Below are 12563 nucleotides of genomic sequence, written 5' to 3' on the forward strand. Positions count from 1 at the left end.
GGCTGTCCTGCCCCCCCTCCTCCACCTGGAGTGCCTCCTCCATTTGGTGCCCCCCCTCCACCTCCTCTAGGGTTTGGTGGTGCTCTAGGTTCGCCCACTCACCATGCACTGCCTTATGGCCTCAGGCCTAAGAAGGACTTCAAGCCAGAGACCTCCATGAAGCGCCTCAACTGGTCTAAGGTAAGACACTGCACTGAGTGTTTCTTATATTTAACCACCCCATTTCCATATATGAGGGTGACACCGAATGCACGGTAGCTCATTTGGTAAAGCGCATGCCCCATTAAGGCTGAGTCCTTACTGCAGCGACCTTGGTACGATTGCTTTCTGCTGCATGTCATCCCATCTTTCTCTCCCCATTTCCAGTATATCTTTATCTGTCCATATAATATAGGAAAACCATCTCAGCACAATGTAGTCCAATAACAAAAGCCTCAAAAAGTTACTATGAAGTCAAATCAGCGCCTCGCTTAAGTTTCACAAAAGAAGTTATTCCCAGGATCTCTCAGTATAGTGGGCTGCAGTACATTTTAGAGGTGAATCTTCTAACTGACAACCGGGAGATATGTTTTTTACTCTACTGGATTAGGGTTAACGAAAAGTTTGGGATAACTAACTAAGAATTTAGGCCGGGTATTTATAGTGCCCTTTGTTCGTTTGTTCCTGATGTTCATTGGCAGCATCTGAACACTACAGATGTTTCTCTAAGAATTAAAAAACAACTTTCTACCTCTGTGCCAAGCCAGCTATAATTGAAAATAACAGATGATCAGATGCTATTGTCAGAGCAGTCTACAGATGTTGTTCTCTGCAGAGCAATATTAGTTCACACCACAAGTGATATTAGTTTGTGGTTTGATTAATAATTAAATCTCAGATGAACATCGGTACAGGTGTTCAGCAAACTAAAACATATGCTTGGAATTTCAAGTGAACCTGTTAGTAGGACATGAGGACGACTTATGGCATAGCTGTGTGAGACCCCACATATGGTTCTGTTTGAGACAAAGCTGTTACGATTTAAAACTTCCAACTACTGCTGAGTGGCTCAGCCAGTTTGAGAGAGTAACGACTAAACATTTTAATGATTAGACCTCAGTGATAAAACTATTTTTGACAGACATGAAGAACAACCTAGCATCTGCACAGCCTTGGCACACTGTTGGCTAGTCACTTTCTAATAACTACTGAACTAGCAAGGAGTTGTCAACGTACACAACTAGCAGATACAGGGCCACATGGACATATCATTAGTGATGTGCATTGTAGCTATGTGTGTGTGTGTGTTTCTATTTTGATGGAGGCAATATATGCCTATAAGTTGATACATCAAATGAAAAACATAAAGCTTGCATTGGACTTTACTTACTGCAATCCAGGATTCTCTGGAGCATGGTAAATGGCAAAAAACTAGCCAAAGTTGTTTGTGCTTTGGTATGAAATGCTTTTGTGCCTAGCTGTAGTATTCAGAGGAAGGATAAAAGGACAAAGAGTGTGCCAACTCCTCCACAGTAAGTTGAACAAGGGTATAATGCTGTTAACAAGAATATAATTCCAAATATTCACTTTAATTGGCAGGATAACTCTTGTACAGCAAGTTCATTTGGAATAGTCTTTTGTAGCTTTTTACATGTGACTAATATCTGATGAATGAGTTTCTTTACAGTGACCTTTCCCTCTGTAGTCACTATAATCTGTAAAATACAGAAGCCTGTGTTAACTAAGTATGCTGAACTGTGGATATGTGTTTTCAGATTCGTCCCCAAGAAATGTCAGAGAGCTGTTTCTGGGTGCGGGCTGATGAGGACCAATATGCAAAACCAGAACTACTCAGCAGAGTAGCTCTCACTTTTTGTTCGCAAAGAACAGGTCAGACTTTCACTACATTTTTTTTATGTACGTATTTGTGAAATGTCCATCTGAGTGGCTTCTGCACTATTCTGAAACAGCTTTGTTGTCATTAACAGTTTGTTTCAATGAGCTTTACTTTACATCTCCCTGTCTCAGCTTTCTGGCTCACTGCTGTGGATTGCATTTTCAGTCTGCTGTTTGGGTGGAAAATGGCAGTTTCTCACTTGAGCTGGAGTGGTAAAACAAGGAAGAAAAATGTGAATACGTTTCAGTTTTTGTGTTGTGCGTGTGTGCATTCATGCGTCTGTGCTTGTGAGTAATAGACAATGCGTCTTCATTGAGGATGAATTGCATGACAAAGACTTAGGCAAGTGCGTGAGTGCTTGTACCAACCCTCTAGGCTTCTGTTAGCAAGCAATTTGCTTTTCATCACTTTGAGTGAATGGACAGTGAGATATACAGAAGTCATGAGACAGAAATCATGTCTTATTTTTTTAGAGTTGAATTTGATCCAGTTTTCTGTTTCAAGCATATTTGATGACCTTATAAATGCTAAATTAACTAGAATGCTGATTTCTTTTCAATGCCTCAATAATTTCAAAGTTTCCTTGGCCAATACCATCCCCAATGTGTGTGAAATTAATGGACCCTGCAACCAATCAGAATCGAGTATTCACTCAGACCATGGTATAAACAATAATATTGTAATGCCCTACTCTATCTGAATAGACTAGTGTCTCACATCTCGTGTCTTTTTTTCAGTCTCTAACATCAGTCAGCAGTCCCCAAGGTTGTCATGCTGTTTTTAAATGTTGGTGGGCTATTCTGACTAGTCCTGGTGGTAATGCTGCATGATAAGACACCATACAGTTACATCCTCACACATTAGTATGGCTGGCAAGATCCGGAATATTCATGTACAAGGTTGTTGGAATGATTAAAGCTAGAGCAGGAGATGGCAAGAGATGTTATCAGTCTTGTCCTCTCCTGAGCTTGGCCTATTAGTCCCTCTTCTGATGATTTATTCACATGTCTTGTGTTTTCTTTCTTGTCTTGTCACTGACTCAGCTAGCTTACGCCAATTTGAATTATTCATCCAGGTGTTATCTACCTGTCACAACTCCATGCTCCTCACAAGGAACACAAGACCCCTCCCCCCACCACAAACACACACACAAGTTCCCCTTGTTCCCCATCGTCAAGGTTTTGAATAATGGAGGCAGATCTAAATGGCAAACAGGTAGACAGACAGTCAAGCAGGTGTTCTCTGGAGAGGGCAACGGAAGGATGTCCAACAGCACACAGTTCTGTACTTTTTGGTTAGGGTAATGACCCAGAGCCTGCACACATTCAAGGCGTTTTATTTTGCAGTAATCATGAAACACACTTCTCCTCATATGAAGAGGCACTCAAAAGCACTGCTTCTCTGAAGTATGCCGACCTCCTGGTTCGTTACTGTTCATGGGTAATGCATTTTATATTTGGTGTGAAAGGCATGAAACATTTGACTAAATCAAACCTTTCTCATAGCTCGAGTCCCTTCTCTTAGTTGTGTTTCTCCCTCTTTCCTCCTGTCCCAGTGGAGGTTGTAGGAGCAGCATGAGTGATGGGTTTAGCTGTCGGGCCCAGTTGCTGCTACTGCTGTGTCTCAGTGAGCGTGCGTGTATTGTATGCATACGTTAGTGTGTGCTTGTCTTCTTATTAACACAGCCATGCAACATCATGTTTCATCTCACTTAAGAGCAACAGCATCTGGATCTGCATTAAACATTAAAAAGGACACAGTATGAAACAGCATTCACTCAGTTTTTCTTATTAAATATTCATTTATATCCCTTGAAACTTCGTTATCTTTCGTGGTGTTTTTGCCTCTTGCTGTTGTTTTTTTTTTTAGAGAATTCCTGCCATTCTGTAAACAAACTGCTAAGTTTAGATGAGGACTAGGAATAGTTTGTTTTGTGACCATCATTGTTTTTTGTATTTTTGGCAGACCTTAACTTAAGTATAAACAAAAATAGTGATTGTTTCTTATTTTATCAGAAGTGTTAAGAGAAGGCTGTAATTACACATTCAGCCAGAATTTATATTACTGCATTTGGAGGAGCTAAGCATATTTTTATTTGACTAAGTAGACATTATATTCACAGCGGTAATATCCTTTATGCTTCCTCTGTTTATTCATTCAGAGTTGGATGTGGTTTTTTGGCAAAGGGTCAATGCCACTTTAACACATGTCCTCTGTGCACAAATTGCGATAAATGGGTCTTTTTACTTTTGAGCGAGCAGGTCAGAGTGAACAAAATTAAATAAGACCAAACTCAGTAATATAAGTTAATTTCTGTGCTCTTCTTTCAAGTCTTTGCTTATTAGCTGCAAACCTTTGATACAAATGTCCTGTCCTGAACAATAAAATTAATGGATCCTTTCAATTAGGGACAAAACTGTGAGAGGAGGTCATTATGTAATGGAAGGTTCTGTCTTTAGACAAATAGAGCGATTGCAGAGTAGCATTAAGCACAGGGGAAGTGACCTCCCATGTTAGAGAGTAAAATGAAGCAACCTACTGTACAATGGCCTTCAAAAATTGTTCGCTTGTGGATGTTGAATTATCATGTAAACATTTGAAAGGTTGCGTTCTGTTTTTCCTCATTCGTTTTACTTCCATATGGGTATATTTTCTTTAACAAAGTATTTTGCAAGATTGTTATTTACTTGTCTTGTTATAACAACTCATGACCAAGATGAGTTGATTTTATTGACTCGAGCAAAATAACCCTTAATTACTGGCCCAGCAATAAGCAGCAAAGATCAATCGATTTCTTCCGTAAATTGCTTTTCAAGTCCTTCAGAAACAGTTTGGATCATTTTTGTTGACAAGTTCTTTATGCTCATATATTTTCTAATATCTCTAACTTACAAGAAAGAGAGAGAGATTCTAATCTGGAGTCAGACACTTTCTTTAGGTTTGTCTTTGAGTTTCCTGTTTGTTGGTTTGACTTTGGTTTAATAGTAACTGGGTTCCAGTAAAGTCCTAACAACATATAATCTTGATGAATACCTAGCAGTGTTAATAAAAATTTCCTCTTTTAACTACTACTAAATGGTTTCCTATTCAGCGCTTAGAAATAATTAGTCTTTGCAATTTTTCTTCTGGCTATGGAACTGTGGAATGATTTCTGTTAAGAAGCTACGGTCAACTAAAAGTTCTCTAACAAAGCTCTACATTAACAACAATCATTTAGAAGATCTATAATGACTTATTTTTATTTGCAGATTCATATCTTGGCTCCATATGAATGCACCTTCAAGCTTGACTACACCTCAAAATATTCTAGTCACTGTTTGGACTCATTAGAGATTTGTGTAACTGCTTACACCTCAACCTGATAAGTATCAAACACCTCTGCTTCTATTCAAGCTTTATTTGTCTAGAGGTGAATGTCACCTATGTTAAAAGCTCTCTGCCTCCAATTACTGTGTGCATTAGCCATGGGCATGTCTTTATCTCTTGCCACATTGCAGAGAAATGGGTGAAATGTCATCTGTTAATAGTTTCCAAACAAATAAAATCTTAAAATAATGTGTTGCTTGACAGATATGGTGCAAGATAGGAAAAATGTGTGGCTTTGAAAGATTGCTAGGTGCAAATGTGTTTTAAACACTATCGCGCCCTGTGAACATACTTATATACGGATATTACTGCCGTCACTTTTTCCAAAAATCAAGTTAGAACAAATTTGAAATTACGTTGATCAGACAATACAGTATGCTTGGAAATATATAGAATATATAATTATGCAGTGTCTAGTAGACAGAAATATTTGTTTGAATTTGAGAGGAATATTGACCAGAATTTAAGCTGCTACACAGTGATTTGCAAAATAAGTAAAGTTGACAAGATTTCAGCAAAAAGCATACATGTATGGGCACGTCACCGATATTCATTCATTTACACAGTACCACATTCACACAAATGTCTAAGTATACATTCTGCAAGGAGAAACACTGCAGGGGAAACTGGGAATATATATCAAGTCTAATTGTGACCTGCTGCAGAAAATCAATGGTGGTGTTCAGAAGGACGTTGCAGCAGGAAAATGTTGTATTTCCTGTTTCCTCACTCATTAAAAAGAAGGGCACTCTTCCTGTGTTGTTAATTATGACACCCGGACTGTGTATAAACACATTGTGTGGGTTTTCACTCACATGCTATTTTCATTAACACCATGATCACAAATATACTTAACTTAGTATCAGACTTTATCTTTCATTCCCATCTCCCTCAGCTGTACTTTTAAACGCTTGTTATAATGCTAAAACCCTAAGCTGCTAGCATTGCTGTAGACTCTATTGAATAAAAGTTATAACTAATCTGAAGGAGATATACATTGCACACAGTGCCGTAGAGTTTTAATACAATGCAATCCTCTATCACGGCTGGCTGCGGTCGGCACCACAGACTTATACCTTTCAGCCCATAGATGTCAATACAATTATTCTTTTCTTCCATACAAGAGCTAGTGTGTCCTGTAGTGGCTTCTGAAGTGGAAGCTTAGACAGGGATGCCAACGCCAGCCCTGCTGTTCTTTTGTATCACTTTCCACTTCTCCTTCCCTGTCTGTTCTCTTATAACACAGTTGCCGTTCTGCAAGCGTCAATGCATACAAGTGGACAGGTTGCTTTGTGTAAGATGAAGCAGCTGTAGACTAGAGTGTCTGTCTCTTCACAAAAAACAAATTTTCTATCAAAGCATTAGATATAGGACAAGTGGAGTAGGTCTGTGTATTGTGGAGGAAATGTCAGAAACTCTGCCAGCCCCTCAATATTTCTCATGCTAACCTTTTGAGATGAGCCATTTCAGGCAAATTGGAAGGAACGGTTTGAAGAATTTCTTTTTTCTCCCGAGAGTGTCAGACATTTAAAGTTCCCAAGGGAAAGAAAGTAGGTTTAATAGAACCACTATCAAGTACTGTTGATGCTGCTGCAACTGCTTGTGCTGCTTGAATAGTGGTCCTCTGACCATTCAGGCAACCTTTTAATGCCACTTACCGAGGCAGGAGATGTAGATTTGAAGACTTGCCATTGAATAATTATCCCTAAATAAACCCACCCTCCAACACATGCACATATTCCTTAGTCCTTTTCACCTCACTCCAAAGTATTTTATCTTTACTTGCTTTTTTCTCTGAGCTCTCCCTGTGAGAGGCTTGGTCAGTTAATGCCATTGCAACTCCAGGCACGCAGTCTTATTTCTTCCGACTGGCTTACTGAGATGTTAGTGAGATGTAGCTGAGAGCTTATATTAGTTTATTTCATACAGATTAAATCTCATATTGGCTGTGGAGCAATTTTCTAGTAAAGATAGATAATATGACTTGTAACTTTTACATAGGTGGCTGTTAAGTGCAATATTTTTGTGTTTTTGTTTATTGCATTTCCTCACCAACACAGGCAAAATGCCAACAACACTCGGAATACGACAAGTGCAGAAATGTATTAAATGAAACAATTCCCTTCTGTCACGCATTCACTTGCAAATGTTATGTTCTCATCTGATTTTAGACGACCACCTGAATCAGGGTGCTTGCACAGGTCATTAGGGTTTTCATTTTAATTCTAGTTCTAAATTTCAAATATGTAAAACTTGACCTCTCCATTCTACTTGCTCAACTCTTCAATAGAAGATAGAATATCTATAATCAGACTTAATGGCCGAGAAGGTTTCGAAGAAACTGACATACAGTACTTATCTTTGGACATGGCCTTTGTTAAAGTTGTGCCTTGTTTTTCGAGCATTGATTGTACAGTTTGGTAAAGGAAAAGGTGTTTCAGGTCGAATATAGGTTGTAAGGTAGATTGCGTGATAGGTTGTAAACACAACTGAATCGTAGTTCCCTTTATGCTACTCAAAAAAACATTATATACAGTAGATGGGTGAATAAATAGTCGTAGGAAATCAAACAGTTTTACATGGTTGAGTACTGAGGATGAATTAAGGAGGCACACAGCCTGTGGGAAGCAGCTGCTCTGTAGTGTGTTGGAATGCCAGTGGATACTTCTGAATCACTTGCCAGGCAGCAGCAGAGTGAACAGGCTGTGGCTGGGGTGGGTACTCCCACTTCGTATCCTTTGGGCTTTGCACAGGCTCCTCACCTCACCTTTCTTTACCATTGGGGGATGTGAGACGACCATAACAGGTTCTCCGTGATGTAGACTCCCAGGAACCTAAAACTATTTACCTGTTCCACCGAAGAACACTTCCTCCTTTTTCCAAAATCAGCAGTCAGCTCCTTGGATTTGCTGACGTTGAGCTGTAGGCTGTCCTCTGTGCACCACTGTGCAGGATTGTTGATTTCCTCCCAGTATGAAGCTATGAATAGCTAGTCATTCATTAGTTCCATGAATGAGGGATATTTCATTGTGATTAATAACCACAGATTATAAATTAAGCATAGCTAAGGATGTTACGGTCTCTGCCCCTGAACTCTGAGCTTTAATATGTTCCCTTGACATGTGAAGGCTTTAATTGCAGTCTTTGTGGTTACTGTCTCATATGCTGAGGATGGAGCCCGTAACGATAGAGAGTAGTCCTTCTTCTCAGTGCTTTATCAAGAAACTTCAAAAGACAGAAATAAAAGTGGCATTAGCTGTAGAACTATTGTAATGTATTGTAAGAAATCGTCTGCTGACCCGTGTAGTGAGCAGCAGTTAAGTGTGCAAAACTCTGCATTTTTATGCTAATGGCTCAACTTTCATGAATGCACACATACCAAATGAGTCTTTTATTGAAGTATTTTTGTTGAAAAACACCGTAGGACTAGGGCAGTGAAATTCATTTTGGTAGAAAATATTCAAACATGCATCAAACATTTCTTAGTCACTGAGAAAATATTTTTACTTGTTTTTCCTCTCACAAACAACTTGTTTCGAATGTACAGCCTCAAAGACTTCAAAGCAACCTTTCAAATCCTTTTTTACACATCACAAAGTGGAATTTACAGGTTTTTATATAACATAAACTGAGGTGAATGTGCGTCAAGACACAAATGTGACAGACAAGATGTGTACATAGGCAAGTCGGTATGTTAATGCATGCAATGAGAAAGAACCGATGATCTGACCTGTGATGTGATTATGATCATTGACTATGAATGTCATTGGTGACTCAAATCACGTATCACTGCTAGAACATTAAGACTATTTCCATAAATTGACATGTGATATTCTGTATTTCTCTGTGAAATTCTAGAAACTGTAACTCTCCTCTACTTTTGACACGTCTGTTATTGTTAAGTTCATAACAATGATACTATTAATGCATACAAAATGTCTCTCTATCGACTGTAACATCACTTTATATTTGGTGCAATGCATTCAGTTGTCTCTCTGCTGACAATGCTGCTGTCTGAAATATTGCTTGCTTGAAACCATTACTAACCAGCTTTTCTTATTTCTTTTGTTTGCTCTGTCTCTGTTTCTCTTGCTGTTTCTGTTCTTGCAACTTTTTCTTGGCTGCATGATCTGCCTTCATATTTGCACTGGAACAGAAACCAAAGGTATGTATGTTATTTGTCTTTTTTTGCTTTGTTTCCTGTTAAGAGAGCATAACCTCTTTTGGTATTTGTATTGAGATAATATCCATAAGTACATGACAGTGACGTGATAAGATTTATGTGCACTACTTTGTTTTACTTTTTATAAAATCTGTTAAATTACAAAACTTTCTGGTTTTCAGTCTACCAAAAAACATCTCAGAATGTAAATAACAAACAGTTATAGAGTCAGGAGTGTCTCATACGCCTTTATATATCAAATGCAAATATGGTTAATATGTTAACAGATTTGAATGGCGTATCGTAGAAAGCAAATGCCAACACATTAGGACACAGTCTGAAAGAACCGAGGTCCATCTTTGGTTAATACTGGGACAGAAAATAAGTTAGGAAAGTAAATCAAAACAGCCACTGAAGTGACATTTAGAAAATACTCAACATCAACAGACAACGGTTGCGATATTTGTATGTTTAAAACCCCTCTGGCAGAAAGCAGAGGTAACTATACCCTCAGCCTGACCTGGCTGACCTATCAGACTGGATTACAGTTCCTGACCACTAAGTACATTGATTCAATTCACCTCTTACTTTATTTTTTTTTGTGTGGTGAAATGTGATAACTTCTACTGCTTGCACTGTTTCAGACTAGCAGGAGCTTTCATCCTGTCAGCTCTAAACTTGAGCAAGAGTATTTAAAGTGCATATGAGAATGTGTACACATGGATTGACTGCATTTCACACAGTAGTTCAAGGCTTTATTTCTTTCACATTTGATTTGACATTAGCTTCTTTACTTTAGCAAGAGGGCATGGTCTTTGCTCAGATTTTGTACTTTTTAAATGACTGGGAACTTTGTGAATGTTTGACTAAATTGGTGATTGTGATGTTGGCTCTTACTGTAAGCTCTTACAGTAGTATTTTTCAAAAGTTAATGCCATGACTTTAAAGCAAAGGCCACGGGGCAAGTTAATTGATGAACATGTCACATGTTGTGTTTAACTTTGAGAGGTTGCATGATTCTGTTTTTTAAGCTGATCTGTAGGACTCCTGTTACCTTCTCCTCCTGTTCACCACTCTAGGCCATAGCTCATATATTGGCTTAGCAAGCCACATGGAGTTATTGTGTGACCTCTTGAGGTTTTTTGTATTATTTATGTGGCTGTTGTGATTTTATTTGAATAGAATGTCCTTATTATTCCGGTGTGTGGATTTGAGAGAAAGAAACTGTAGTTAGTTGATATTTTGTGTAACTTCATATAATGGATTGATGGATTGATAGATTGATGAGTGATTGGTGATTCTTCACTGATACTGCTCTGTTGATATTTTAACTTCAACCCACCTGTGGTTAAGAAAAAGAACAGTATTGAAATCAAACATGTATATTGAGAATTGCTTTGTGATCAAACCATACAACTTTGAATTACACTTGAATTGTGACACACCCAAAGCTTCCAAGTGTTCAGCCTTTTAGAACGGCTGTAAGGCTTAACAGTGATTCACTTTTTTTAATATCATAGGACTAATTATTTATTTGAGATCCATGCAGTTTTAATCACTAACATTTGAAAACGCAAGGGAGAGAAAGAGACACCACTTCTTTTTACTCAGCCTTTCCTCTTATTGGAACAGGAAAAAGAAAAAAAGCAGAAACAAACAAGCAAATGTAGTGAGTGGACGCCCAGAGAGAATGCTGACAGCTCTCAGAACTTTCAGCAGTTTCTGTGATTTCATAGATAGCCTCTGGAGAAGCTCTCTTGGATCATCAGTGTCAATAGACGGAGATAAAACATGTATAGCAGGGCATTCCTGTGGGTGGGAGAAAATCACAGACTGTTTTAGAGACACTGGCAGGTGGGAATTGAAGGATATTTGGAACCTCTTTCTCTTTTTACTCTACTGTTCATGTCATATCTCTTCCTTTCTAATTTATTCACTTCTACCAGCAATGAGGTTACTTTTCTTAAACTTAAACATTAAGGGCCACCAAGGGAAAGAAAGCAGTACAGTGCCGCTTCTCTCTCATTCTACCTCTCTTTGTTCAGTTTTTTTTCTCGATTGTAAAAAATAAAAATGCATCCTGCTATGACGCAAAATGGGATGCAGTCGATTAATGGGGCTACTAAAGTTACATGATAAGATATATCAGGCTTTAGCTTCACACACAATTCATGATAGGATACATTCATTGGTGGTATTGTTCCACTCATGGTAAAAACATAAAATAACCAACCGTAGCCCTTAAAAAAGGGTACTTACAGAGTCTTAAAACTATTTATGTTTGCCTGCTTTTCTGTCATGCATGAAAAGGCATATTTATCCTATCCTTTAAATCTAGATAAAGTATAAAACATATTTTTAAGGCCTTTGCTGGAGTAAGGATACAATTGTATCTCCTACCACTAACATATATTTTTCATCTGTGAAGAAACCTCTAATGTTAACATATGGACATATTTTATCATACTTGCATTCATTGTCTAACTAGAGGTATCTTAATTGACATCTGGAATAAACCAGCTATTTATTTCTCTCTCTCTTTGTTTATCAGGAGAGGGCAGGGAGATACATAGATTCATTGCCATAGTGCTGGGAAAATGAGCAACAACATGAAGAGAGCTGCCCTTTCCTGCAGCTTCTTTTTGGCTAATAAACAACATCCAATTAGACGAAAACCCTCAAAGATCGCAAAATCAGTTTGCCATTTCTCTCTAGGATACAGGCATCTGCTAACAACCTACCTCTACTCCAAAGTCACAACACTGAAATATGAGACAGAAAAAACAGTGAAACTGAAAGGGCGTGGGAGAATGAAAGTGTTAAAAATTGGCAGTTTTAATAGACTTTTCTCTAATTTTAGTGATGGAAACATACAAAGACCCTTATGATTTGGTTGTGAGTTAATTTATCAAACATCAAACACCTTCTTGGCCAGTATGTGTGTGCATACATGTAAATGCCAACACACCTAGTATTATCAACTATATTAGATACAGTGGATATTGAACAATCAAAACAAAGGCTACAGTTATGGTTTTATCTTAGTTAATTATAGTTTTAATCTTAGTTGTTAGAAATATTTCTATGTTGGACTAAATGCCTCTTAATAGCAAATATAGTGCTATCAAGAGTGTACTCAAAAAGTAAATTTACTCACTG

The 12563-nt window shown here is 38.1% G+C and overlaps 1 protein-coding gene across 1 annotated transcript in view; it reads left to right on the top strand.

The window, feature by feature from the left end:
- LOC118320903 (protein diaphanous homolog 3-like) overlaps positions 1-12563 on the top strand; it is a 145871-nt gene that overhangs the window by 40508 nt on the left and 92800 nt on the right. Inside the window, exons 17-18 of the mRNA XM_035652025.1 lie at positions 32-180; positions 1755-1869. Of these exons, the coding sequence (XP_035507918.1) occupies positions 32-180; positions 1755-1869 (264 nt within the window). The remainder of the gene's footprint in view (positions 1-31; positions 181-1754; positions 1870-12563) is intronic.

The sequence above is a fragment of the Morone saxatilis genome, unplaced genomic scaffold (assembly GCF_004916995.1).
Source record: "Morone saxatilis isolate NCDOM2014 unplaced genomic scaffold, NCSU_SB_2.0 Contig11, whole genome shotgun sequence".
In the NCBI taxonomy this organism is placed as follows: domain Eukaryota; kingdom Metazoa; phylum Chordata; class Actinopteri; family Moronidae; genus Morone; species Morone saxatilis.